Below are 25,550 nucleotides of genomic sequence, written 5' to 3' on the forward strand. Positions count from 1 at the left end.
AGAGTTTCATCCCTCTATCTGATGTGAGCGTAAGTATTGGGACAGTTGCCTCACAGGTCTTTCTAAGTGATCGGTTGTGTCCTGTTGCATTAATTCTTCAAATCATAAAAGCTGTGAAAATTAATCCTAAAAAACAACTTCCAGAAAGCTGGGGTGATTCTCTGACAATTTACTGTCCTCAGGAGACTTTGACACAGAATTACAGAAGCTACACAGCAAGATGCAAACATCTGACCAACACCAAAAATAGAAAGACAAGATTAGAGTTTGCAAAAAAGCACAAAGGTGAGCCAGAAGAGTTTTGGAACTGTTTATGGACCGATGAGACAAAGATGAACCTTTATCTAAGTGATAGGAAAGCAAAAATGTGGAGACAAAAAGGGAACTGCAATGATCCCAAGCATACAGCCTCATCTGTAAAGCATGGTGGAGGTGGTGTCATGGCATGGGCATGCATGGCTGCCTCTGGAACAGGCCCTCTCAACTTTACTGATGATTTAATGTATGATGACAGTAGCAGAATGAATTTGGAAGGGTACAAAACCATCTTGGCTACCAATATTCAAGAAAATGCCACCAGATTCATTGGGAAGTGCTTCATATTGCATCAGGACAATGACCCAAAACACCCTGCCAGTTCAGTCAAGGAATTTATAAGGGCAAAGAAATGGAAAGTCTTAGATTGCCCAAGTCAATCTCCAGATTTAAATCAGATTGAACATGAATTTCACCAGCTGGAGAGGAGAGTAAAGGCAGAAACTCCACAAAACAAGCAACAATTGGAATTGGCTGCATTAAAGGCTGGGAAAAGTATTTCAAAGGATGAGACCAAGAGTCTGGTGATGTCTATGGGTCACAGACTCACTGCTGTGATTGTGAGCAAGGGATCTGCAACTAAATAATAGCTTTTAATCTTTCACATCTGCCTTATGTTCAACTGTCCCAATACTTATGCTCACATCAATGAGTGGGATGAACTCTAAAAGTGCTGTGCTTTTATTTGGTAAAACATATATGTGTTGAAACGGCTAATAATAAAATGTGACATACTGTAGTTTTGTCTCATATTCATCTTTTAATCATATTTGCAAATGTCTTGACTAAACAGCCAACAGAACAATTTTGTTTTTACTGTTCCAATACTTATGGAGGGCACTAATATATGGATGTTTTTCCCTTTTCACACCATTCTTTGTAAGCCATAGAAATGGTTGTGCGTGAAAATCCCAGTAACTGAGCAGATTGTGAAATACTCAGACCGGCCCGTCTGGCACCAACAACCATGCCACGCTCAAAATTGCTTAAATCACCTTTCTTTCCCATTCTCACATTCAGTTGGGAGTTCAGGAGATTGTCTTGACCAGGACCACACCCCTAAATGCATTGAAGCAACTGCCATGTGATTGGTTGATTAGATAATTGCATTAATGAGAAATTGAACAGGTGTTCCTAATAATCCTTTAGGTGAGTGTATATCTGTAATATAGTCAAATGAAAGACTGTTTATGTTTCTTTACTGAGCTACCCTTATGATAAATAAACTGAAATTAATAAATGAAATCATGCAGGGATCACACGCAGCACAAAAGGGTCACTTTTGAAAAGATTTACGGTTTTGCCTGCACATCAAAGCAAGAAAAAAAAACTAACAAGCCTTTTATAAATCTTCCCAGCTCAGAATAATTCACTTGATGGAAGAAAAAACTCCCACCCCGATATAAATCTGGCACAAGGAGAGGTAAGTAGCATCCCAAGCTAATTTATGATCTTTCTCTCTCTGGCAGTAATAGTGAACTGATGCACAGATGTCTGTCTGCTTATCTATTAGTATGTCTGTCACAAAAGCAATTAGGTTGTAACATTATGTCGATCCAGCATTGTTGTACACTAAACAGATATGTGACTGTAAACCAGTTGTAGCTGCATTAGCAGGCTTTTATTAGAGCATAATACAGTTCTGCACATTTCACAAATAAGTCGGTACAATAAAACAAATATATATTTTCTTTTTTTGTTTCACTTGAGATTGATATACACACAAAGTGCTTTGGTAAACTCAGACAAGTCAAATAAACCTAAATATTTTTTCTTTCTATTCAGTGAGCTACATGTAGGATAAAGTAGAGGTTCTTAATACAGTATGTTGTCTGTGGAGGCTCTATTATTCAATAATTTTCTTCTACAACACAATATGGTGTTTGCATGGTAAAAGTCATTGTTGACGTTCCTTATCTGCGAGTCTCTTTGTCTTGATCTGCAGGTAACGTGCTTTCCCTTCTTCAAACCGCTTCTGCTCCTCTTCACCTTCCAGCTGCAAGAAGATAAAAAAGCACAGTGAATCTGGATATCGTGGTGTCCTGGAAACCCTGCACTTTTGAAGGTCATACACATATCATGGAAAACCACTGAAGTGTTAAGAATATTATCGGAATATGTTCACACAAGCACTTCCTCATTTTATATTCTCACACCTGAGCATTAAACATCCTGTCAACGGCAGTGAAACTTTGTAGATGTGTTTACCTTGCTGTATACTTCACAATAAATAATGCAAAAGTAACCACAAAAGAACTTTACTGGTGGAAACATGTTAACATTTTGTCTTCACAGCACTGCCAGTCTGGCTGGACTGTATCAATGTCTAATTGATACTGGGTGTCTGTAAAAACATCTCTATGGAATCTGCCATTTTTATATGCCACGTCATCTATTCAAAAACCATGATTTTGTTTGAATGCGTGAATTTCAACATGCATTAAAAGTTTATGCACTGTGAAATAACATGAACAAACAATAAACAATCGGATTTCATGAACTAACAAAGATGAATGAATTCTGTAAAATATAATGCATATTGTGAGTTAGTTTTAGCTAATACATTAATCAAACTAACAAAGATTAATGAATGCTGTAAAAAAATAATGCCTTCTGTGAGTTTGTTTGTGAGGTAGGCTAATACATTAATGTTAACAAACATTACTTAAAGAGTGCAAAGAAGCTATTATTGAAGGATGGGGGTCTGACAGAAAACCTGCTGCAATGCAATAAATCCTGTCTTTGATTACAGTCTTTCTACTTCAAAATGTCATGTTTAATTAGTGTTACTTGCTGTTTCTTTGTAATAATTTGTGAAATTTACTAGGAATTCCTGATTGAAAATGGCTTCTACACCAAGTTTAATTAAATGGGTCTGAGGGTCATGTTCAAAAATTAGGATTATGACAGTTATTTTGGCATAAAATTATGAGAATTATTTTGGCATAAAAAAACATCACTAACATTATAAGTGGCCCTTATAAAAATGTAACCCTTTAAGATTACTGTGCTCTTTGACTTTCTGCTAAACTGACTTTCATGCACACACATGCAAACTCAAGAGACCGCAAATGCACATTCTGCTGTGTATAAATGCAAATTCACATGACGAGAACATGTCTAACAATAGAGAGTCTAAATGTCACCGACCGACCTCTTGGCCGAACTGAAGGAACATAAATGTTAAAGATGCAGGTTTGCAAAGTTATTGGAAAATGGATAACAGCAGATGGTATATTTTCGAATTCTTGTTTTTTGTTTTAAACTAATTCGTGGAAAAATAATGTGTTCATTTAAGTAAGGTCATAAGCGAATTCGCCAGTTGCAGAAAATTTCTTGGAAATCTAAAACAAGACAAAAGATGTTTGCTTTGGGAGCACAGCTTCATCACGGACAAACAACAATACTGCGAGGGAGCAGGATGTCAGTTGACGTTAGGCTTCATCTTGCAGCTGCACACTACACCATGGCTATTCTTATCATTGGCTATAGGTCACCAGCTAGTCATGCACGGCAGTGGCAGATGGCGGCCAACCTTAGGGAACAAACTGTGCAGTGACAACTGAAGCAGCCTGGCTGATGAGGGCATGTGCACAAATGAGGATCACAGATATAGGATGCATATCCACAGCAAGGTTATATAAGCTCAAGCAGATACACTAAACTTCACAGGGCTACTGTGATGTTGAGGCTCATTTTATGCTTCTGAGGTGACCCAGTTTCACAGAGAGCATATGAACCGTTGCACTTATTTTAATTTAATTTAAGTGGCAGTTCTGGCTGTCATTAAAGAAACATATTTGACTGTTCACTGGCGAACAAGAATGGAATATTCCATAAAGCTCTGTAAGAACCTGGTTTGGTTCTAATGAAACTAATGAAACTTGTATATGAACAGCTGTTTCTTGCAACAAAGGCAAAACAAAACAGCTCTCCCTGTAATTTCTATCTGAAAACAACATCTTGTGACCTTGAAGGAAGTCCTAGCTGGGTCAGTGACTGTCCTGTTGCTCAGGGCTCATGATGAGGCCAGGAAAATACACTGGGCCATGGCAGCAGTGCTTGTCTTGAACAAATTAAATTAAGCTGGAGGGAAGCTCAGTGCCTCAGCTACAGAGAGACTGACTGACAGAAGACCACAGTGATTACACTAGCAGAAACCGCCAGTGTGTGAAACATTATACATTATTTAGAAAAAACAGCAGTAGTTGCAAATAGAAATAGCCAATATGGATGCTGAAGAAAGTTGGTATGATTTGATATACACTATTTACAATGAGACCGCACACTCGCAATGGAATTACCAAATTACAATTTGTAGTATGTAATTGGTCAGGCCTCCATGAGGAAAAGGACTCCATGTAAATTTAAGCATAATAATGAAAAACTTAAAAACAACAACAACAACAACAACAAAAAGAGTATTGCAGCTTATAAACAGACAGGACATCATAGAGAAATCTGAAAATGGTATGAATTTGTAGATCTCACTCACGGCTGACTTGACTAAGCTTTTGGCAAACATTTAATTTGCAATGGCCCACAAAAGCACAGCAAAGTCAGACTACTACATCAGATCTGCCTCCTTAATGAAGCTCTCAGCAGGTAGAGCAATATATGTCACTTCACTCACTTCACATATTTTCTTTACATTGACTGAGCAATGTGTGTAATCAAGACTTGCAGATGGTATATTTTCAAATTCTTGTAAAGACAAAATTGCTCTGTTTGCTGTGGAGTCAAGACATTTACAAATATGATTAAAAGATGAAACTACAGAAAGTCACATTTTATTATTGGGTGATTCAATACAGATGTTTTACCAGCTAAGAAGTTCAGCACTTCTAGAGTTTCATCCCTCTATCTGATGTGAGCATAAGTATTGGAGCAGTTGCCTCACAGGTCTTTCTAAGTGATCAGCTGTGTCCTGTTGCATTAATTCTTCAGATATTAAAAGCAGGGAATGTGTCGTATCAGTTATATCCATTACTTCTGCATTCTGAATCTTGCATTTGATGATGACACATAAACCAGGATGAAGACGAGGGAGCTGACTTTGAGAGAAAAGCAAGCAATTTGGATGCTAAAAGAAAAGAGGAAGTCAGTTAGAGCTCTAGTTAAAACAAAGGGCATGGAGAAATCAAGAGTTTGGAAACCACCAGCGACACCAGCAACCAACAACGACCTGATCGGCTGAGAAAACAACAGTAGTTGATGACAGACAAATCATAAAAGCTGTGAAAATTAATCCTAAAAGACGTGTCTGTAAAATCACCAACAACCAAAAATCACTGAAAGCTGGGGTGATGCTCTGACTGTCCTCAGGAGACTTTGACACAGAATTACAGATGCTACACAGCAAGATGCAAACCTCTGACCAGCACCAAAAATAGAAAGGCAAGATTAGAGTTTACAAAAAAACACAAAGGTGAGCCAGAAGAGTTTTGCAACTGTGTTTATGGACCGATGAGACAAAGATGAACCTTTATCTAAGTGATGGGAAAGCAAAAATGTGGAGAAAAAAAGAGAACTGCAAATGGTCCCAAGCATACAGCCTCATCTGTAAAGCATGGTGGAGGTGGTGTCATGGCATGGGCATGCATGTCTGTCTCTGGAACAGGCCCTCTCAACTTTACTGATGACTTAATGCATGATGACAGTAGCAGAATGAATTTGGAAGGGTATAAAACCATCTTGCCTACCAATATTCAAGAAAATACCACCAGATTCATTGGGAAGTGCTTCATATTGCATCAGGATAATGACCCAAAACACCCTGTCAGTTCAGTGAAGGAATTTATAAGGGCAAAGAAATGGAAAGTCTTAGATTGCCCAAGTCAATCTCCAGATTTAAATCTGATTGAAGATGAATTTCACCAGTTGGAGAGGAGAGTAAAGGCAGAAACTCTCCAAAACAAGCAACAATTGGAATTGGCTGCATTAAAGGCTGGGAAAAGTATTTCAAAGGATGAGAGCAAGAGTCTGGTGATGTCTATGGGTCACAGACTCACTGCTGTGATTGTACGCAAGGGATCTGCAACTAAATTACATTCTGTAGTTTTATCTCATATTCATCTTTTAATCATATTTGCAAATGTCTTCACAGCCAATAGAGCAATTTTGTCTTTACTGTTCCAATACTTATGGAGGGCACTGTATGATTCGACTATCAAGTCGACTATCGGCAAGATTCAAAATTCCGATTAGACTATATAAATCCTTAGTCAGGGAAATAGTATGTTTAAATTTATACATCGTCTGAAAGCTGACTAAATAATATTTCCACTGATGTATGGTTTGTTAGGATAGGACAATATTTGGCAGAGATACAACTATTTGAAAATCTGGAATCTGAGGGTGTAAAAAAATCGAAATATTGATTTATTTGTCCAAATGAAGTGCTTAGCAATGCACATTACTAATCAAAAATTAAGTTTTTATATATTTACGGTAGGAAATTTACAAAATATCTTCATGGAACATGATCTTTACTTAATGTCCTAATGATTTTAGGCATAAAAGAAAAATCAATAATTTTGACCCATACACTATATTGTTGGCTATAGCTACAAATATACCCCAGCGACTTAAGACTGGTTTTGTGGTCCAGGATCACATTTGTGCTGTTTTGTCAGCAAGCAACTGTGATTAGACACCTGAAAAGGCATTACTGCTTAGCAGTGTCCCCATCATTTGTACTTTAATTCAATTTGCAAAATAATTTAAATTAGATCATGATACAGAATATTGGGAAATGACAGAGTGCAAGTAGCTTTTTGCAAAACCTACTATTTTAGCTTATAGATCCATACCAATCAAGGGGCCAATACAGGACACATTTTCAAAAACGGAAAATGCAATAGATGCAAATGGAAAAATGGAAGACGAGCAGTAGAACGAGAAATAAAGGCAAGGATCTGAGATGCGCTTTTTAAATAAAAAACTTATTTTAACTTTAGCACCGTATTTTTGGAATGTCATGTTAAGTGTGAGGCGTAAGAACAATGGTCAAAGACATCCATCTAGCATGTTTGCATACAGTAACCCCCCCCCCCCCCCAAAAAAAAATAAACAAACGCAAAACAAGACACTGGAACGTCATTAATACAAAAACACCCCTAATTATTCAAAAGTCAACAATATTATCTGCCTTACTTCAACAATTAGAGCAGTCTGATCCAAAACTGTAATATTTAAATAAATATGCTTATTGGGCTTTACAGAATAAACAGAACCAAGTCAAAATAGACATTTGGGATTTTTACACAGACATTTACAAAAACTAAATAATTTAACTACCCACCACAATAACACCACTGATTCAATGTATTATATTTAAATTGATAATAAAGAAAGAAATGGTACCAGTCTCCCCAGTTAACAAGAACTTGCTCAGTGGGGCAAAAGAAACATCAGCTGATGGCTGGCTGTCACTCTGTGGTCTGCCTGAACTACACTTTTTTTATTTTATTTTTTAAGCTTTTTTCATGAAAAGAACATTTCTCCTAACAATACACTAATTGCAAATAGAGCAACTTGTGGTTAAAGGCAAAATAGTGACAGGTGCTTTCAGTAATTCTTCATTTTAAAGTTTTGCTGCTACTTTGAATCTTTTAACATTTGCAGTGATTCAGAGGTGTACTATTTACTGTTGGTGTATTTACATAAGTACTACCCAACCCAAGTATAGTCAATACTCCAGGAGAATGCTATCGGTTAGCTTTTATCTCAATGGCAGTTGCTTGGCTGGCACATGCAAAATCAGAAGTATGCGACATGAAGGCTGCTATCTATGCTTTAAGAATCATGTAACTGATCACAAAACAGGACAATTATGTCATGATAATGCAGACTGGCTGATGGCACAACAAGAACATCTATACTGTTGGTTAATGGTGAGCTGAGTGAAGGAAAAGCAGCCTATTTATGCTATTAAGAACACTGGTAATTTTCACTGGTAAAACAATATTACATTTTCACTTTATTTGTAGATGCTTTCAGCCAAACTGTAGTGTGCTTCCTGTTTTAGATCTTGCCATTAAAAATCTATATTTCTTACATCTATAAACATCTTTACATCAATTCTCATACACAACCAACAGACAAGACGACATTTGTTGCATTTATAACAATTGCAAAATGGCTCTGATTCAGCCTAGAACCAAACTTACCTAAAATTTTAACATTATCCTATTGATGAATAATCTAGTATCAAATCACTATTCTTATTTTACGAGTGACATTTTAATATACTGTGCTGATAATCCAGCTATAGAGTAGAGAAGTGCTTTAACTAGCTCTCTGATCCACAATGTCTCAATTAACCTTTCGTTCTGTGACCTTTGCAGCTGCTCCCAGAATGCCTCTCCATGTTAGTGCACAACTAAACACTACATAGGTATCTTTTTGGAAGTATTTCTTTGGAAATCCACTGTACGTTATCTTAGGGGTGAGAGTTTTAAAATATCACTTTGTAAAGGTGCTCTGATTAAAAAAATCTTTGACTTTACGACAGTGGGATAAATGCCAGAACACCATGACATCTTGGCCTCGCCAGCCGCTAATATTTAGCTCACCTAAAATTAGAAATGATTAGGCTGCCCTTTAATCATATTCATGTCTTTCAAATATGTTTGCAGACTGTTCATGCTGCTCTTTTCCATAGTACAAAAGAATACAATGACCAGACGATATAAAGCATCAAATAAAACATAAACGCGCTATTAAGGAAGCTTGAAATTGAGCCCCAGGCCAGCTCTGTTATTTGCAGAATCTTCCCCTTGACCAAATATTCTAAATACATTCATCAAAGCAACATCTTGATGTGCCAATTTTAATATGGAAGCACAAGCTGTGGACAGTTTGCTACACAAGACTATGGCTTCAAAAGATTTTGAATATAAAGTAAAATCAGTATGAACTACTTTTATGATACCTTTTTCAATAGCCTCTAGTCATCATATGCTTATTTGTATGAAAATGGACATTGTGAACATTTCAAAACATCTCTTTTTGAGTTCCACAGAAGAAAGAAAGAATGTCATACAGGTTTGGATCAAGAGGCCGTGTCAGAAATTCCCAGCTATTTCATTGGTACGTAACCCAAACTCTATCTATATTAAGTCCAAGTGTTATGAGTCTGTCTGACAGAACATGCATTTTTATTTGGTCCTTACCCAAGTCTATTGCCACAAATGCAATGCTTACATACATATGTAGAAATGTATAATTCGGGAAATCTTATTAGTATGTTTTTACCAAGTAATGAGTGATCTTGTTTTTCTGTTTGTATTCATGTTTGATGTGTGATATCACGCTTTTAGCCTCTTATTGCACACACATCACACGCCGTTTCTAAAAATAAACACAGTTATCATGCTGCAAAACCCAGTGGTTGCTAGGGTAACTCAACTTGTTTTGTGTGGCATGGACCAGCCAGAGTGTTTGTCAAATGGGTCCAGAAAGTCTGTGACTGCAAAATCATTTTTGTAATCAGTATTTTTAGTTTGTTTAGTAAAAAATATCTAAACACTTAAAACAAGATGCATTTACTAGAGATGCAAAATTTTGTAATATAAGCTTTTAAGACTTGTCTTAAGAGAAAATATCTTGTTATTTAAGTGTATTTTCTGTTAGGATAACTAATTTCATGATACATTCTCTTAAAACATGTCTTATTTTACATCATTTTGCTCCCCAAGCATATTCACATTATTTTAAAAGTCTTTAGATATTGTTACTGAAAAAAGACAAAAATACTTGATGCATATATTGTTCTTATTAGAACACGATGCTCTCCTTCTAATTTCTCTGAAATGTTTCCTGAGAAGACCCTGTCAGAATGCTCACTCCGAAAAGGCAAACCTCTGAACATCTGGGTGATCCTTGCAGCTTTCATTGTGTGCAGCATGCCATTCAATAGACCCACCCACCCTGTCCCACCCATCCCATGATCCCCCACTTCTCTGCGCTTTCACTCCACCAGCCTTTTTCACCCCTCCCCCAGCCCATAACTCCCCTCCACCAAGAGCTAAAACTGGAACTCCTAAAAATAGAATGAAAGATCTTTCACTGAAGGAAGAAAAAACACCTGAAGTCTGAAATAGCCGTCAATATACTATTTATATTCTGAAACATAAGAGCGAAGAGCCACAATATGACTGATGCTCATGCAGTTTTAATTTGCATTTCCATTTATGGAAAGGAGACCTCAAACAAATAGGGTTGAAAAGCAAACAAGTTATTTCTAAAGCAAGTAGCTGGACGATTCTATATTTAGGGATACATCTGACATCAACCAAATTCAAAAAACTTTCTTAAAACAAGTAGTGCCTTCAGTGTCCTGTATGTAATTGCAAAACTTAACAGCAATTTTTTATATTATAGTCACTAGATAGTATGTTACATTTGAAGTCTGTTACATTTCGAGAAACATTGTTTTAAAAGTGTTCTTTGCAGGTATACAGTATGTCTGATATTTTCTATATGATCATTAAAGACAGTAACATGATGTATTATAAATCTGCATTTACATACTGCACATTTGAGATAAATAATGAAAAAGAATTTCAGAAGAAGCATTTTAAGTTCTATATAATATTACAAAATGTTAAACACAGATGACATTAACATATACACGACATGAGTAACATAGTCGACCAGGCACATTACATGACAATAATCCTTTATTTTGATAAATACAGTTATATTTGAAAAGTTATTGTTTAATTGTAAAATAAAGTTGTATTTTGTAAAGGTTTAGTAACACTGAGTGAATTATGCATATTAGCTTAAATTACAATACTGATCTGTGTATATGACTAATACTTTAGCCTGACACTATGAGTAACAGTTTACAGATAATGCTGCTGAAATATTTATTTTTATTTTGGGGGCATATAATGTCAGCATTGGGGATTATATGGACCACTATGGCATTTTAAACAATTTACATATCATAGTTAAATTTTTTTTTTTTTTTTTCTGCTACTGTTGTTTTGTTATGTGTGCTATCTTTGAATGTCTATGGTCTATCTATTATCTACTATTTATCTTGAGATAAATGGAAACTTTGTGTTTTATATGTACAAGTGTTTTGCTATATAGTCAGGTCCATAAATATTGGGACATTGACACAATTCTAACATTTTTGGCTCTATACACCACCACAATGGATTTCAAATTAAACGAACAAGATGTGCTTTAACTGCAGACTGTCAGCTTTAATTTAAAGGTATTTACATCCAAATCAGGTGAACGGTGTAGGAATTACAACAGTTTGCATATGTGCCTCCCACTTGTTAAGGGACCAAAAGTAATGGGACAGAATAAGAATCATAAATCAAACTTTCTCTTTTTAATACTTGGTTGCAAATCCTTTGCAGTCAATTGCAGCCTGAAGTCTGGAACGCATAGACATCACCAGACGCAGTTGTACTTTTGGAGTTTAGTTTACCAAAAGTACAACTGCAGGGTATTTTTATTAAGCAAATAAATATGTAAATATATTTGTAGTATATTTAGAACAAAATAAATGGATTTCAAATACATTTAAGTATATTTATTTTCACTAGGGTATAATCAGTAAAACTGGAGAAACCGAGAATTTAGCAGAGGTCTCATTTTTTCCAGAGCTGTACAAATAAACTAATAATATAGATGTTTATTAACATTTTATGTTCCTTTTGAAATCTGACATTTTGAAAAGCACGATCATTTAAATAAAATAAACTGAATACAAAAAAAAATATTTTTTTCTGGACTCAGTGTGCACAAACAACTGAGAGTAGGTTGTGTATTGATGCTGCATAGTGTGGCTATTATGAGTTTTCAGTAGGGAGCTGAGAATGCTAGCACCTATGGAGCTTACCTTCTGTCACTACCATATCAGAGGCGTGCCTGCATGCTTGCTTGCAGCCAAAATGATGATTGATTGGCCTTCTGTTCAAGGATGAATATCTGCCTGAGGCCAATCTTATGTAAATCCTTTATTCGTTGCATAAGTCATGTGCTCATGAGGGTCTTGGGGCACATGTTTTAGCATATCATTTGCAGTACTCACAATATTAATTATATAATGACTGATTCAGGTGTTTTCTCACAACCAAATAACACACAAGGAAACTACTCATGAGGGTATCCCTAAATTTTAACACAGGGTCTTTTTGGTCAGTGTGGGGTAGACTGTGATCAGACTCATGATTTACACCTGTGGAATGATAAAATAAGAAGAAAAAATACCATAGACTTTCACTGAAGGTGTAGGTGTAGTCCCACTGAGGGGCATCAAAAAAGCACTCTGCAGTAACTGCATTTCAAATAAATGTAAACTTATATTTTTATTTAATTGCAAATAACACACTAAAGCACCCAAAAACATTATAATCAGTTCACACCTAAATTACACAATTTCCTTAACAAGTACTTATTTTTCACTAACATTTTGCAGTAGGCATTCTTAATTTTGCATTCTTGAAAAGACATTCAAAATAAAAGTCGGGTTTTATTGGGTGCTCCATTACCAGTACAGTGTTCTTTTTTCACCCTTTATTCTGCCCTGTTCTCCTGGAAAGACCAAGGACTGAAAGCATCACCCTCAAGAAGACAATATCAAATAACCATCCATAGTCTTTTGTGTTGCCTCATGTAAGGAAAAAATCTTGAAATGTAGGTCACCAAGTCCTGTCTCACGCACATGACTCAGAATACATACTAGACAGCACTTTTTACACTAAAACTTAATTTAAGGTTTGTTTTTTTTTACATTTTTACTGTCAGGACCACATTGCGCATGCGCTGATTTGTGACTGCGTGTTTTGAGTTTGAGCTCTGCCAAGTTGATTCTTTATCATCTATTTTCTATCTTAAAAACAATTTTATACACTATCATTTTCGTTTCTATAACGTGTGAATATATCCACTATAGCATTCTAAAACAAAACCAATCAGAGCGCCTTGTTATCACTAGTTTTATTTTGATTTCTCGTGTCTGCTATTAGCTTATAGCCCGTTAGCATTGGTAGCGTGGCTGACGCTAATCTCGCTTAGATTGCTAATACTCTATTCACACACATTACCATTGTTTCACTCTTACTTGCTTAAATGGCGGATTTGTGTCTACCTTTGAGTGCAGGTGAGGACACGTTCGAGGACCTGGTGGAGAAGCAGGCTCAGCTGAGAGAGCGGAGAGCCGCACTGGAAACATCCCGGGCTGATGCTCACAAGTCCGGGGTAAGTATACAACACGCTGCTAACACTCCCACCACCTCTACTCCGTGTGTTTCTCTGCACAGACCCTGTGCACCCAGGACACGATCTTCCCAGATGTCCTTCACTCCGGCGCCAGGATACTACGGACCCTGGGTGTACCATCAGCGGAAGACGCGAGCCAAGCCCCGGGCGACGACCTCTCCCCCTCCGCCGCCTCCGGTCTTCGATATCTCAACCCGGAACCGCTTCGCTCCCCTCCGCGAGACGGAACGCGACGCTGTGATCATCGGAGACTCCATCGTCCGGCACGTCCGTGCTACGTTAGCTGAAGGTAAAGTGCACACTCACTGTTTCCCCGGTGCTCGTGTTCTCGATGTTTCTGCACAGATACCCGCGATCCTGAAGGGCGATGAGAGCATCGGTGCTGTCGTGCTGCACTCGGGGGTTAATGACACCAAGCTGCGGCATACAGAGACACTGAAGAGGGACTTCAGGAGCCTGATCGAGACGGTATGCAGCACATCGCCCGCAACGACGATCATTGTGTCAGGACCGCTTCCCACATATCGACGAGGAAGCGAAAGGTTCAGTAGACTGTTTGCTTTAAACGAATGGTTATTGTCATGGTGTAAAGAACAGAAACTGCTCTTTGTTAATAATTGGAATCTTTTCTGGGAGCGTCCTAGGCTTTTCCGTGCTGATGGCCTGCACCCCAGCAGAGACAACATCTCCAGGATGCTACCCTCCATCTGACTAGTAAGCCAATTCTCAAATAACCGCTATGATGACTTTTGTTCTACCCACTTAAAAGATAGAAGTACTTGTGTTGTCCAATCTATACAGACTGTGTCTGTTCCCCGAATAGCGAGGTCAAAATATAAATTTAATGCAGGATCTAGAAAAAATCTGATCGTGATTAAACCAGAAAAACGCAAAATAAATGAACAAAAACAATTTTTAAAGCTTGGGCTCCTAAATATTAGATCACTCGCACCCAAAGCAGTTATTGTAAGTGAAATGATCACAGATAATAATTTTGATGTACCTGCCTGACTGAACATGAGCCCCGTCAGACTGGTCGTGGTGGAGGTGTGGCAACAATATATAGTGATATTCTTAATGTTACTCAGAAAACAGGATACAGGAGGTTTAACTCATTCGAAATACTTCTGCTTAATGTTACACTGTTAGATATGCAAAATAAATCTCTCTTATCTCTTGCTCTGGCTACCGTGTATAGACCGCCAGGTCCATATACAGATTTCCTAAAAGAATTTGCAGATTTCTTCTCAGATCTGTTGGTTAATGTTGATAAAGTGCTGATTGTCGGAGATTTTAACATTCACGTTGATAATACAAATGATGCGTTAGGACTTGCGTTTACTGACCTAATAAACTCTTTTGGAGTCAAGCAAAATGTCACCGGGCACACTCATCGTTTTAATCATACGCTAGATTTAATTATATCGCATGGAATTGATCTTACCGATATAGATATTGTACCTCAAAGTGATGATGTTACTGATCATTTCCTTGTATCGTGCAAGCTGTATATTACTGATATTAATTATATGGCTCCGCGTTATCGTCCGGGCAGAACTATTGTTCCAGCCACCAAAGACAGATTCACAAATAACCTGCCTGATTTATCTCAACTGCTCTGTGTACCCATAAATACACATGAACTAGATGAAATGACTAGCAACATGGGCACTATCTTCTCTAATACATTAGAAGCTGTTGCCCCCCTCAAATTGAAAAAGGTTAGAGAAAAACGTACAACATGGTACAACAGTTATACCCATTCTCTCAAGAAAGAAACTCGTAATCTTGAGCGCAAATGGAGAAAAACTAACTTATAAGTTTTTAAAATTGCGTGGAAAAACAGTATGTCCAGCTATAGACAGGCTCTAAAAGCTGCCAGGGTAGAGCATATCCGCAAACTCATAGATAATAGATTAGATTAGATTCAACTTTATTGTCATTGCACATGTAAGGTACAGGGCAACGAAATGCAGTTAGCATCTAACCAGAAGTGCAATAAGCAGAGGTACAGGATATACAGTGCCTACAATATGTTACATATGTACAGAATATACAGATAAGGCCGTAGTACTATGGACATAATTTACAATTTTTTTAAATACTATCAGTATTATATACAGATAGGTGATATGAACATACTATACAGATGGATTGTGCAGTAAATGTATGTACACTATGAGCTAAAACTATGAATATAATTACAAATGGATATGAATAAGCTATACATTAAGATATATAAACACTAGTGCAATGAACATTGAAAGTGCATAGAAATAAAAATTTCCAGTACATAGTACTTAGTGTGTAGATGTGTGTTTTTTTTTAAACCGATTTAATGATGGGGAGGGGTGAAGAGTTTGTAGTGGTGTGTGAGGGGGGTATCATTGGGCAGAGTTTAGTAGGGAAACAGCTGTAGGGAAAAAGCTGTTCCTGAGTCTGCTTGTCCTTGTTCGGAGGCTCCTGAAGTGCCTCCCAGAGGGCAGTAAGTTAAACAGTCTATGGTCAGGGTGAGAGGAGTCCTTAAGAATGCCACGAGCTCGACGTAAACAGCGTTTTCTCGGGACGTCCTCAATGGCAGGAAGTGGTGTCCCTGTGATGCGTTGGGCGGTTTTCACCACCCTCTGCAGTGCCTTGCGGTCAGCAACTGAGCAGTTCCCATACCAGACTGTGATATAGTTGGTCAGGATGCTTTCAATCGCACACCGGTAGAAGTTCACCGTGACAGGTGGACAGGTGGAAGACAGGTGGTTCTTCTTCAGTGTCCTAAGGAAGAAGAGGCGTTGGTGAGCCTTCTTGACTAGGCTGGATGTGTTGGTGGTCCAGGTCAGATCCTCCGAGATGTGGGTTCCCAGGAACTTGAAGCTGGAGACACGTTCAACAACCATCCCGTTAATGTGGATGGGGTCATGCCTTCCACTTTTCTTCGTCCTGAAGTCCACAATAAGCTCCTTTGTCTTGCTGGTGTTGAGGAGCAGGCTATTGTCAGCACACCATGCAGCCAGGTGCTGTACCTCCTCCCTATAGGCAGTCTCATCGTTGTCTCTGATGAGGCCAATCACTGTGGTGTCGTCAGCAAACTTGATGATGGAGTTGGATGCATGCACAGGCCTGCAGTCATGGGTGTAGAGGGAGTAGAGAAATGGGCTCAGCACACAGCCCTGTGGTACGCCGGTGTTGAGTGTGATGGTGGTGGAGCAGGTGTGGCCTGACCTAACATGCTGAGGTCTGTTGGTCAGAAAGTCCATAATCCAGCTGCAGAGGGAGGTGTTAACACCCAAGTCACCAAGTTTAGTGATCAGCTTGGAGGGAATGACGGTGTTGAATGCTGAGCTGAAATCAACAAACAACATCCGTGCATATGTGTTGTTGTTATCCAGGTGTGTGAGTACCGAGTGCAGTACTGTGCATACTGCATCCTCAGTGCTTCTATTGCTTCGATAGGCAAATTGGTGTGGGTCCAGTGTGGGTGGGAGGCAGTTCTTGAGGTGTGCCAGGACCAGTCGCTCAAAGCACTTCATAACAATGGGTGTGAGTGCTACGGGGCGGTTGTCATTCAGGCACGTTGGGGAGGAGTGTTTCGGCACTGGCACAGTGGATGTGGACTTAAAGCATGTTGGCACCGTTGCTTGGGTGAGTGACAGGTTGAAAATGTCTGTGAAGACCCCTGCGAGCTGCTCTGCACATGTCCAGGAATGCCGTCGGGGCCAGCAGCCTTGCATGCATTGATCCAGCTCAATGCTGTGCAGACATCTGTGGAGGTGAGTTTGAGGGTCGGATGGTCTCCTGAGAGTGTGATCTTGGTAGCTGTCTCCTTGTTGTTGTCAAAGCGAGCATAAAAGTAATTTAGCTCATTAAGGAAGGAGACGTCTGTGACCGTCGGAGTGGAGTTGCATGGCTTGTAGTCACTGATGACCTGGATGCCCTGCCACATGCGCCGAAGGTCAGAGTTGGAAAAATGCTCCTCTACCTTTAGCTTGTAGCAGTGCTTGGCCTTCTTGATGCCCCTCTCCAGGTTAGCCCTGCATATGCTGTAGGCCTGAGCGTCATCTGATCTGAAAGCAGTGTTGCGGGCTTTCAGCAAGAGCCGCACTTCCTTGTTCATCCATGGCTTCCGATTAGGGTACGTTGTGATCTTTTTCTCTGTTGTAACACTGTCAATGGAGGTATTGATGTAATCCAGTACAGAGGTGGTATAGATATCAATGTCCGTGTGAGAGCCACTGGCAGCCTGAGAAGCAAACATACTCCATCCAGTCCGTGTGTTAAAACTTGTCCTGAAGTACAGACTCTGTTCCCATTGGCCATACTTTGATGGTCTTCACTGATGGCTTCACACGGTTGATGAGGGGTGAATAGTTGGGGGTGAGAAACAAAGAAAGGTGATCAGACTGTCCCAGGTGGGGGAGGGGAGTCGCGATGTAAGCTCCTGCGATGTTTGTGTAAACATGATCCAAAGTTTTTTCTCCTCTACTGTGGCAGGAGACATGCTGATGGGATTTGGGGAGCACTGTCTTTAAGTTGGAGTGATTAAAATCACCCACAACAATAAATGCAGCTTCCGGGTGTACAGTCTGTTGTTTACTAATGGCCGCATGCAGTTCGTTCATAGAAAGCTTGGCATTAGCATCCGGGGGAATATAGGCTGCAGTTATGATGGTGGAAGTGAACTCCCGCGGCAGATAGAAAGGTCTACACTTAACCATGAGAAACTCTAGGTTAGGTGAGCAGTGTTTTCCAACAATGTCAGAGTTCGTACACCAAGCTTTGTTTACATAAATGCACAATCCTCCGCCTCTGGTCTTGCCGGAGTCATCTGCTGTTCTATCTGCTCGGAGCGTGTAGCATCCGGTTAGATCAATAACATTATTGGGTGTGTCGCTATGTAGCCATGTTTCAGTGAAAACCATGACATTGCAGTCCAAACGTTTCTTACTATGGGTGATGCAAAGTCATATCTCATCCATTTTGTTCACCAATGACCGCACATTAGCGAGGAAAATGCTGGGTAAAGAGAGCCGGTGCGGTGTTAGCTTTAGCTTAGCTCTTAGCCCTCCGCGCTTCCCCCGCCTTTGTTTACGATCTCGCCACCACCTGTGAGCACTTCCGCCCGGCCGAGCAGAGTGCGTAGCTTCGGGTGTTCTGAAGATCTCAGGGATGAGTCGATGATTGGTTATAAAACTGTTGGAAAAGTGCAGACAGATATCCAAAAGCTCCTGTCGGGTGTATGATGTTAAGGCAAAGCTGTTCAGTGCGAACAGACCCGAGATGAGCAGGAAAAATACTGCAAAATTGCAAAAACTGGAGAGACGCTGAGCCTCGCGATGTGTTCGCGCCGCCATCTTGGTCATGAGTAAGTCATTTATAATTTAACCAAATTTGTGTAATTTAACCATAATAACCAAAACTATCCAAGGTTCTTATTTAGCACAGTGGCTAGATTAACAAATAAACAGACACCGCCCGATCTAAATATTCCCTCACAGTTTAAGAGTAATGACTTTATGAATTTCTTTACTTATAAAATAGATAACATCAGAAATACAATATCAAATGTAGATTCTACTGCGTCTAGTATTTCAGCTTCATTCATCGCACCCAAAGAAAAACTGCAGTGCTTTACAACTATAGGACAGGAAGAGCTAAATAAACTTATCAATGCATCTAAACCAACAACGTGTTTATTAGATCCTGTATCCACTAAACTACTGAAAGAGTTGTTACCTGTAGCAGAAGAACCGCTTCTCAATATTATTAACTCATCGTTATCTTTAGGTCACGTCCCAAAACCATTCAAGCTGGCGGTTATTAAGCCTCTTATTAAGAAACCACAACTAGATTCTAATGAACTGGCAAATTACAGACCCATTTCAAATCTTCCGTTTATGTCTAAAATTTTAGAAAAAGTTGTGTCTGCTCAATTGTGCTCCTTCTTGCAAAAAAATTATCTCTATGAAGAATTTCAGTCAGGTTTCAGGCCTCACCATAGTACAGAAACTGCACTTGTTAAAATTACAAATGACTTACTTATTGCTTCAGATCAAGGCTGCATCTCATTGCTAGTATTACTTGATCTTAGTGCTGCGTTAGACACTATAGACCATGATATACTCATAGATCGATTACTAAACTATACTGGTATTCAACGGCAGGCTTTAAGATGGTTTAGATCCTACCTGTCCAATCGCTACCGCTTTGTTCTATTGTTCTATCTTTGTGCTATTAAATTCAGATAAGACAGAGATATTACTTATTGGACCAAAAAACAGTACACAGAATCTCTTGGATTACAATTTGCAACTAGACGGATGCACTGTCACGTCCTCTAAAGTCAAAAATCTGGGTGTTATATTAGACAGCAACTTGTCCTTTGAAAATCATATTTCCCATGTTACAAAAACAGCATTCTTCCATCTTAGAAACAATGCCAAGCTTCGAAACATGCTACCTGTTTCTGATGCAGAAAAGCTAGTTCATGCATTCATAACCTCTAGACTGGACTATTGTAATGCACTGCTAGGTGGTTGTCCTGCATTTTCAATAAACAAGCTACAGATAGTCCAAAATGCAGTGGCAAGAGTTCTTACCAGGTCAAGAAAATATGATCACATTACCCCAATTTTACAGTCTCTGCACTGCTACCTATTCAGTTCCGTATCATTTACAAAATATTATTACTTGCCTATAAGGCCCTAAATGGTTTAGCTCCTGCGTACCTAACTTGTCTTCTACCACGCTACAATCCAACCCGCTGCCTAAGGTCGCAAAACTCTGGACTTTTGGTAGTACCCAGGATAGCAAAGTCCACTAAAGGAAGTAGAGCTTTTTCACATTTGGCTCCCAAACTCTGGAATAGCCTTCATGATAACGTTCGGGGTTCAGACACACTCTCTCTGTTTAAATCTAGATTAAAGACATCTCTTTAGCCAGGCATTCACATAATGCATCTTATAATCTTGTACTGCAGTTATATCTGATCAAATGTACATTTATTATTATTCTTTAGCTTGGGTTGAACAAATCATTTTTGCTTAGATGGAAGAGCAGCTACGCTAATTATGTCTCTATTTGTTTCTCTATTTCTGCCACGGGATTAACATCTTGTACTGCAGTTATATCTGATCAAATGTACATTTATTATTATTCTTTAGCTTGGGTTGAACAAATCATTTTTGCTTAGATGGAAGAGCAGCTACGCTAATTATGTCTCTATTTGTTTCTCTATTTCTGCCACGGGATTAACATCCCGTGGTAACTAGGATCCAACCCTTAAATGATCTGAGATGACCGAACACCTGAGAAAAGATAATGCCAACCCCTCAGAGGACTTCGGAGGATGCCAATGCTCAGACAACATACAGAATTACCAAATTTTGCCACAAGTCAAACATATAAATATATTGTGGAAACTTAAATTCCTGTAGAGCTGCTTTGCAACGATTTGTATTGTAAAAAGCGCTATACAAATAAACTTGAATTGAATTTTTTTGTCTCAATAGTGTTACATTCACATTATATTCATCAATATTCCTATATCACAGGGTATAAACTCTGCATTACTCACCTTAAGCGGTGGCACAGAAAGGGGCTTGTTTTCTTTGTCCAGGGAGATGTAGGTGAAGAAGGCTGTGACAGCCCTATATTTTCCCTTCTCAGCCTCCACCAGTGGGTCAGCGTCAACGAAAACCTCAATCTCCATTGACTTATTACTAGTGAAGGTCATTCGGCCGGAAACAGTAATGACACAGCCTGCAGGGATACATAATGTCACTGATATTATATGATGCCGTATTCAATGTAAGATAAATATGTGTCCACAGAATTTAACAGCCTGCTGATATTGAGCTTTTCTGGTGGGACACTAAGTGTTACAGTAGCAGGAAAGTTTATATACAATGTATACACTACTCTAATAAATATATAATAACAACACAGTTACAGATGTAATGTGGCAACCTTATTATAATGATTAATTTAATGAGTACATAAACAGTGGGTTCTAACCACAATTGAATAATTGTGTTCAATGTGGAGACTCAACTAAAAATAAGCGATTTGTAAAAACATTGTCTTTTTTTTTGTGATTATTAATTTATTTTTTAGTGGTCTGACGTGTCATCTAAGGAATAAAATAAAATAACTGTAGTCACAAGGATTTCAGAGACCTGTGCCTAATGTAATACCTGCCTTTATTAAACATACATTTTCATTTATCTGGTCGACACTTTTTAAAAGAGACTTGTTAAAGTTACAATACATTTGATCATTACTGTATGTGTGTTCCACCAGTTGAGTTATTTGAACCCTAGTAAGACTAGCTGTTATTAATTTTGGTATAACTAGCACTATCGCTCAGTGTTAATTTACCATAGATGGGCAGAAAGAGTGCTCAGGAAACCAGTTTGAAAACAGTCATTATTTTTATGAATTTATTTTGTGTTTCTAGTGGCACAGCCATTACACACTTCCTTGGTACAGGTTGATTTATGTTGTATTTTAACTAAAGTTGGATGTGGAAATTGCTGCCTAATATTTCTTTTTAGATTGTCTGCATAGGTCCAATAGTTCCAGATTTATCGATCAACCTAGATTGGTCCATATTGTTCTTTAACTTTCATAGTAGCATAATGGTTTTTGAGGATGAGTGCATGTCATGCAACCTGTCCATGTTGCCCTCTGTCTACTTCGGCTAGAATCTACCAAGTGAAAGATGATTTTGTATCAAAATAATGAACTGCTTTCTCTCCTTTCGATTTAAGCTATATTATTATTATTTTGCTGCTCTAACTATTCAGAATGTGCATTTTGTTGCATTTTTTATTTGCGTTTAGTAGGGATGATTTGCATCGGCATAAAAGTTAAGGATTCGATGCATTGATTTATAGAACTGTGCATCGGATGCAAGTTGGCATTTGTATCCCGATGCATCATTTCTAACATATTGCCAGCAGATAGACACTGTAAGATCTGCTTATGATCCTTGATGTTCATTGGGACTTTATGTCTTAAGACAGGGGTTCTCAACCTTTTGCAAGCTGGGCCCCCCCAAAGCTGGTTCATTGCAGTGCCCCCCCCCCCCCACACATCCCAAACACCACCTTGCATAGATAGATAGATAGATAGCCCTAGCCTATTATTTTTAGGCCCACATTATTATTATTATTATTATTATCATCAGTAGCGGTAGGTAGGCCTATTATCATTACTAGGCTATTGTTATAATTGACAGTAGCACCAGACTTCTAATGTGAGCTTGCAGACATTATTATTATTATGAGTAGTAGTAGGCCTATCATCATTACTAGGCTATTGCTATATAATTATATGAGGTTACATGCTTTATTGTTGATGTTGTTGTTATTATTATTATTATCATTAGTATAGGCCTATTATCATTACTAGGCTATTGCTATAATTGGGAATTGGCACCAGACCTCTGATATTAATTTATGCTTTATTATTGTTATTATTACTAGGCCTAATAGTAGGCATCATCTGCATTTTTTACAGAAGCTTGCAGGTAGGTGATGTTAATGTGAGACCTGAGCCTGCTTTGCCTTGCAAAGATCCTCAATTCTTGGCTCAATGTTTGATAAACATAGCCTCAAATCATCCTCGATTTGTGCACGATTGCGGTATTTCGTTTTGAGTGCAGTCATTTTTGAGAATCCTGCCTCACACAAATATGTCGACGCGAAAGGAAGGAGAAACTTAAAGGCGACGTCACAGAGTTCAGGATATTCCTGCATCAATGCTGCCCAGAATGACGAAAGAGGGCAGGAAATAAAGAGTTCCTTCAGTCTACTGTCACTCTTCAGCTCAATAAGCTGTTCCTGCAATCAAGACTAGAGTGAATGGAGAGCTATGTCGTGAGTCAATTTAAATGCAGTGATTTATTTTTGTGTGAGAGTGAGTGAACATTTACATTTACATTTGCGGGAACGGCGGCGGCCATGCGCGATTCATTTGCAGCCTGGATGCGGAGGGGTGTGTGTCTCCTCTCTGCTCTGACTGCTGCACGAGGCTACTGAGGGACTGACCGCCTGTGAGTGCTTTTGGACGGGAGAGGGGTTCACGGCAGCACCCGCTGCTCGTTGAGCACAGTAGGCCTAACTGCCTACTCCCTAACAGGTGTATGAATGTATCTCTGGTTTAATATACTGTATGTTAGATGTCTCTTTCTTGATATCAAAATGATCTGCTCTTTATTTCTCAAACAATGATGTATACTATGTGAACGTTAAATACATCATACGATTTTTACTGTACTGTGGGAAGAATTACACCGATTGAGCAGAACAGTCATAAAACATGCAAATGAGGCGTCAAGTGAGACAAAGAAACACTTTCCCGCTGAAACTATGTGCCTTGTTATTGGTCAAACTGACCAAAATGGGTGTTACAGGGAAACCAGATAAAACTTCTCCCACACCCAAAAGGCGAGGTCTTCTCTTTACTTTCGGTGCCCTGGAAACACACAAATCACCTTGGAAATCTCGCGGCTCCCCTTTCGGGGGGAGTCCGAGATTCTGGCAGTTTTAAGTCCAGTAACTTTGTCAATTCACTTCGGGCCAATCAACCCATGGCTGGAATGACGAAGCTTTCACTCCTAAAGGAATTCATCAGGAATCTACGCATTATACATGCAGCAGGGCACTTTACTCAGCATCAACAAACCAGTGCAAGTAACCGCTTGTTAACTATTTAGATGCACTTCTAGGCTTCGACCCCTTTTGATTAATGTGATGTAACTGTTTGATGGTTCTAACAGGTTGTGTTTAGCTGATGTGTAAATCCTTCCATTACGCTCTCTCTTGCGCTCGAGCGCGCTCTCTCTCTCTCTCTCTCTCTCTCCATGCCTTCCTTCCGTTGGCATATCTATGTTTAATGTGTGTATGTTTGTGTTTAGTTCAATGTTACATGTTCCCCTGTAGTGTAGTTTAATAAACATCCATATGTATTCACACTTGGTTGTCTGTGTTTGCGGCTCATAGAAGGTCACTTCAACGTTCCGGTTTTGTTACATGCTCTATAATGTATTAGTGAGGAAATAAATTTTCCGTGGCCAGAGGAATAATTTTACTTAGAGTCAATAGATGATTAAAACGGTCCGTACTGTGGATGAACAAATACTTTTATTGTACTATTAATGCTACAGTTAATTTCTGAAGATGAATATATAATTGATAACAACCCGTTATGATTAATTATGTTCATCTCACTTTGAGCTAATTTGCTACAACACAGAGGTAAGTGCTATACAATAAACTGGTTTATTGAGTAGTAGCAGAGGGGAAGGAGATGAGCAGAATGTCCAGCAGGCAGGGAAGGGGAATGGGAATGTCTCTAGGGGCTGATCTGAGTGTGAATGTCCTTTTTTCCTTTTCCAGGGCATCCGGAGGTAACAGTGGAGCGTGGAGACGGTGGAGAACAGGGATAGAAACACTGGAGCAACTGGTAAGTAGACAAAAGTTAAGTGGGTCAGGTTAGTCAACATGGAATGTTTGAGACCAGACAGTGAGTGAACGGGAGGAGTGCAGGGATATAGTGCTGCTGATTAGTGCTGACAGGTGGTGGTGATCAGAAATCAGGGGATTGGGATCTGGTGATTGTCATTGGTGACTGTGGTGACTCTCTGACAGTACCCCCTCCTCCATGGGCGGCTCCTGACGCCCTATTGCAGCGACAGGGTCAGCCACGGCCTCTGGGTGTGGGACGGTCAGGATGGTTCTGGTGAAAGAGAGGGATCCAGCACATCGTCCCAGGCCACCCAGGATCTTTCCTCCAGCCCGTATCCCTCCCAGTCTATAAGACATTCCAGGCGACCACCCCGTCGCCAAGAGTCCAAGATGTCCTGCACCCTGTAGACTAGGGGCTCCTTGATGATCTCGGGAGGAGGAGGTACTGCAGGCTCTTTGGGTTCTGTGACAGAGGGAGAGACAGGCTTGACGAGTGAGACATGGAACGCTTGAAGGATACGATAC

General features: G+C 39.2%; 1 protein-coding gene across 4 annotated transcripts in view; it reads right to left on the bottom strand.

The window, feature by feature from the left end:
• Positions 1–1,779: 1,779 nt before the first annotated feature.
• LOC306849584 (cytosolic acyl coenzyme A thioester hydrolase-like) overlaps positions 1,780–25,550 on the bottom strand; it is a 100,074-nt gene continuing 76,303 nt past the window's right edge. For 3 of the 4 annotated variants that reach the window (XM_079384729.1, XM_079384728.1, XM_079384731.1), the window contains exons 8-9: positions 21,131–21,315; positions 1,900–2,311 (exon numbers count right to left, since the gene is read on the bottom strand). In XM_079384729.1, the coding sequence (XP_079240855.1) occupies positions 2,213–2,311; positions 21,131–21,315 (284 nt within the window). In that variant the 3' untranslated portion in view covers positions 1,900–2,212. Of the gene's footprint in view, positions 2,312–21,130; positions 21,316–25,550 lie in introns of all 4 variants that reach the window. The other variant, XM_079384730.1, reaches the window with a different exon arrangement.

Source organism: Barbus barbus (assembly GCF_936440315.1).
Source record: "Barbus barbus genome assembly, chromosome: 29".
NCBI lineage: Eukaryota > Metazoa > Chordata > Actinopteri > Cypriniformes > Cyprinidae > Barbus > Barbus barbus.